Source organism: Nanorana parkeri, unplaced genomic scaffold (genome assembly GCF_000935625.1).
Source record: "Nanorana parkeri isolate BGI_ZX_2015 unplaced genomic scaffold, ASM93562v1 scaffold158, whole genome shotgun sequence".
NCBI classification, from domain to species: domain Eukaryota; kingdom Metazoa; phylum Chordata; class Amphibia; order Anura; family Dicroglossidae; genus Nanorana; species Nanorana parkeri.
In genome coordinates this window covers 1,348,998-1,353,568 of record NW_017306426.1, presented here as the reverse complement: position 1 = coordinate 1,353,568, position 4,571 = coordinate 1,348,998, and the positions used below count along the sequence as shown (strand labels likewise).

Below are 4,571 nucleotides of genomic sequence, written 5' to 3'. Positions count from 1 at the left end.
TTTGTATGTTTTTTCTGTTGGTTGGCGGGAGGGGGGGGGGGGGGAGTCCAAGTTTCCTTGTTTTTGGATATAAATCTATTCTATTAAAATCTGAGGATTTTAACCCTTCTTCGGATTACAGGTAAGGAATAAAAAAATGAATACAGTACAGCGAATGAGGAAGTGGTCAGAACCAGCATAGAGAAACATGATGATAACCTGGCAATTCTGACTTTGGCCATGATTCTTCTGTATTTTGTTTTTATTTCTTATTTGTTGCCATGAAAAGCGTTCACAATAAAATGACTTTTCTTTCTCTTCCACCAAGGGACACAGGAAGCCAATAATCTTTAAGTTGCACTGCTGCCTGCAGAATTGGACACTGGCAAACAAAACAAGAAAACTGTAGTTCAGCCCAGGATAATGCCATTTCCAGCATCTCATTTTTGTTGCTAGTGTCCTAGGAGGGTGGATATTTTTTCTTCAGCTCTGTTGTGATAAAGACTAACCTAATATTTTTTATTAGTACTTCCTTTTGTATCCTTTTGATCTTCTTTTTTTTTCCCAATCAAGACTCTTTCTACATTGCTGCTGGAGTTTTCTAGTTGCAGCTATCCAACACTGTCATCCATAGTCTATGTTTTGTAGTCCTGCATCTGGACCCCACTGAACTGGATGTTTGGGCATTGGGTTCTGCCTGAGGCACTTTCCAGGCTTCGTTCTGGTAAAAGTTAGCTGTGGAGCGCTTTCCAGGTCCAGAGCCACTGGCATTGCCTTAGTTCTTGCCCTGGCTCTGCAGACTTACTCAGTGAGGAGGCCAGTAAGGCTGAGCACTGGGGCCTTACCTTTCCAGATCACCGGGCCATTCTCACTGGTTTCTGCTCGGATGGGGTTTAAGCTGTGGAGCTAAGCGCTGATGTTATACTTTTAATGAGGGATCATCTCACCGCTGCTGCTTCTGCTTGCAAAGAGGCATTTGGAGTTTCAATCTATGATCCGTTCAAGCTGCCAACCTACAGTGATTTTGGTCAGTTCCGGCCATCCGACCCTTACTTGCTACCAGCTGTCCAGGTTTTGTGAGCATTTGAGGCCTTACTCCTTAACCTGAGGCTATTCGTTTTCTTACCTAATGTAGTTCGTGCCTTTTTGCCTTTTTTCGAGACATTGTTCTTCCATCCTCTATCGGGCTTCAGTTCATTAAAATGACATTGTGTAGAAGTGCTGTCTGAGCAAACCTATTTCTCAGCCACTGCTTCTTTCAGAAAGACTGATTCCCTTCTTATTATCCCAGATATCTGTCAGCTGGTGTTCTGTTCACATATTCCCTTAGCTCTGCCAGGTGGAGGTTTCTGCCTCACCTGATGCCAGCTGCAGACGTATGGTCATTTAGGCCGCTCTTTGAGCTATAGGCATTGCCCACTTCTCTGTTGTTTTGCTAGGTCTGTTAGCAATTGTTCATTGTGTTACCCACCACTCAGTTAGACTGCTTTTGGATGTCCTGAAAGTTTGACTTCCTATGTCCCTCAATAGACGAGAAAGAAAATAGAGTTTATGTATTAATCATGAAATCCTTTTCTTCTAGTCCATTGATGGTCACAGGTCCCACCAATATGTGTTTATGATCATGCTCTTGGTACTACATTTTTGTTGTTGTAGTGTCCTATCCTTCCGTAGGTGGCAGTATAAGCCTTTACAGTTAAAACTTCCTGTGTGCTTCAATGGATTCCAAGAAAAAAATTTACATTGAGTAAAACAATTTGATTTATCCATTTGGCACTCCACAGTTTCTTCAATTTCTAGTCTTCACCCTGGCATTTATCTTGTGCACCTAGCAGTTCTTCCAGCAAAACAGCCTTTGGATTTCTTAGGTATGGACATGTAGAATTGTTAGCCACTCTGTTCCTATGTTGCTGCATCACCTGCTCTCTCTTGCCTAGCATAAAACTGACTACACACATTTGTACTATTTTTCCTTTAGACTTTGGTTTCATTGTCATCTTATTTCTGTTTTAGTAACCTTGGTCATCCAGTGGCTTGATGTGACCCAGCTTGAGAAGAATGCAACTCTGCTCTTTCCAGAATGCATCAAAGTCAGCACACGCGACAATGAATACTTTTTCTCTATGTTCCTTAACATCAGTGAGACCTTCAAGCTAATGGAACAGCTAGCTAACATTGCTATGAGACAATTGCTGGACAACGAAGGCTTCCTGGAGGACCGGAACCTACCCAAGCCTACAAGACCACTCAAAAACATCTCTGCTCTGAAAAGGTATGAAGAAGTCAAGACAGATCTATATTTAGTAGTGTAGAAAGTTTGACTAGCCACTGGTAAGTCAAGCTTGGGTGTGTAGGACTCCTCCATTTGTATTCATCTACTCCAAAAGCAAATCTAAGGGGTAGCAGTGGGGTCACTGGGTAAGGCCTCATTCACATGGGAAACGGCCGGCACGTACAGCTCCGTGCATGGCCGTATCGGGCAACTCTCGGGAAGGACAGGTGCTGCATGTGATTAGTACGCAGCCCCTGTCCTTCTCTATGGGACTACGCGGCCGTATGCCTCCCTACGCTCACCCCAAGTGCGGGTGTCCCGGCTCAGACGCAGACAGGATCCATCCTGTCAGCGTACGAGTACGTACACCCGCACCCGTACGGACCTGCACTTGGGGTGAGTGTAGGGTGGCGTACAGCCGCATAGTCCCATAGAGAAGGACAGGGGCTGCATACTAATCACACGCAGCACCTGTCCTTCCCGGGAGCTGCTCAATACGGCCATGCACGGAGCTGTACGTGCTGGCCGTTTCCCGTGTGAATGAGGCCTTATATATTAAACATATGTTGATATTATAGTGGTTGATCTGGAACCATGCTCAGATAAAGTAACCTATAAAAAAACATCAGGTTTTTGTAATTTGTAAAACAGATGATGGTGATTGAATACATTTTTCCAACCGCTATTTATTTAAAGGACTTCTGGTTTTGAAAGTGGAAGAAACATCTCGAAGTTCAGCGATCCTTGGTAACTGGTAGGTGATCCTCCTCAATAGGATCACTCCTCTATTTAACTCTGTACTGACTATAATAAAGACGAGTACACAGTTGTCTGCTTGCAGCAAAAATTGAAAGAACCATTAAGCCCTGAAAAGACACTTCTGGCTTAAGAAAACTTGGAATTGACTGTTATAATAGCAATGTTAATTTTGTGAATAACTGATTTCACCGACCTGTGTAGATACATTGCTTTAAGTGGAACTCATTTTAATTACATTATCATTTTAATGTAACTTTTCATCTTCACGTAACCATTTAGATTTGACCATATATACCTATCTATTCATATTGCTAAAATTTGTGTAATGCCGGCCATATATGCAGATTAACATAAGCTCATGTGCATAGTTGAAACATTTATTTTCTATGCAGAATTCAACAAAGACATCACAGGAAATGCTGCTGGTGGTTCACCAAATCAACAGTGAGACATTTACCTGCCTCCCTGGGTCCAGATGTCTAATAGGATATATCAAGAATATGTACAAATAAAAGACATTACAATTTAGCTTTCTTATATTTTGGAGATGTCAGAATATACAGAAATAGTATACTTTAAAAAAAAAAAATATATATATAAGAGACTTGTAGAATATCATTTGACATTCCCTTTGATATTTGAATGAACGGAGTTTCCTGAATGAAACCACATTCACTGTTAGAATTCTGTTTGTTCGAGAAACATTTCTATGCTGCTCCTTCTATTTTTTTATTCACCACGGTCGAAAACGCTCATCGATTGGACCCCATTTAGGGCTCCTTCACATTAAAAATGTGTTAAAAACACTGCGTACAGATGCGCACAGCACTTATTTCTGTACGAATCTGAATGCAGCACATGCAAACACACAGCTGCGTCTGCGGAAAGTGGGGTTACAAGGAGAGGTGCGGACTGCACCGGGTGACACCAGACTGAGTAAGTGATTTGGGTGTCACCCCCTGAAAACTTAGGCACGGGCCGAGAGCTGCACAAGAGAGGGGGTGACCCGGCAGCATACCTTATCCCGACGGATGAACGTCCCCTCCTCTCCTTGCCGCCGTCCAACACCAAGATGGCCGCCAGCAGTGAACTGCACGTGAAGTCGCATGTATACAGAATGACATGTGCACCCGGTGACACCCAGCCTGGTGATGCCGCAGTCTGGGGCCGTGTTTCTGTGCTGCGTACACATGCACTCACAAAAAGGAACAGAACTGCATCCAGGGCCAGAAAAAAGTGAATTTTTTACACGCATGCAAACACGCATGAAGTTTCTGGTGCTTAGGGATTGCACACAGTGCTAGAAAAATATGTACGCATTACATGCAAGTGGTGCGAATGTGCTCATATACGCGTCTACAAAAATGCGTATTTTACGCATGAAAGTCTGCACGTGCATTTCTTCTATGCCTGTGTGAATGAGCCCTGTTAAAAAAATATGGCATAATGTTCTGAAAAAGAAATTTTTTTAAAGCAAATTCTCCAGCTTGTACTCCTTCCCCATCCAGTACTTGTAGGGATCAGTAGTCAGGCTGCGGTTTGTAATATATGGCTCTTCAAC

At 42.9% G+C, this 4,571-nt stretch overlaps 1 protein-coding gene across 1 annotated transcript in view; it reads left to right on the top strand.

The window, feature by feature from the left end:
• Window positions 1-4,571, top strand: part of TBC1D9B (TBC1 domain family member 9B) — a 64,023-nt gene that overhangs the window by 26,018 nt on the left and 33,434 nt on the right. The window contains exon 5 of the mRNA XM_018554438.1: window positions 1,993-2,251. Coding sequence (XP_018409940.1) covers window positions 1,993-2,251 — 259 coding nt within the window. The remainder of the gene's footprint in view (window positions 1-1,992; window positions 2,252-4,571) is intronic.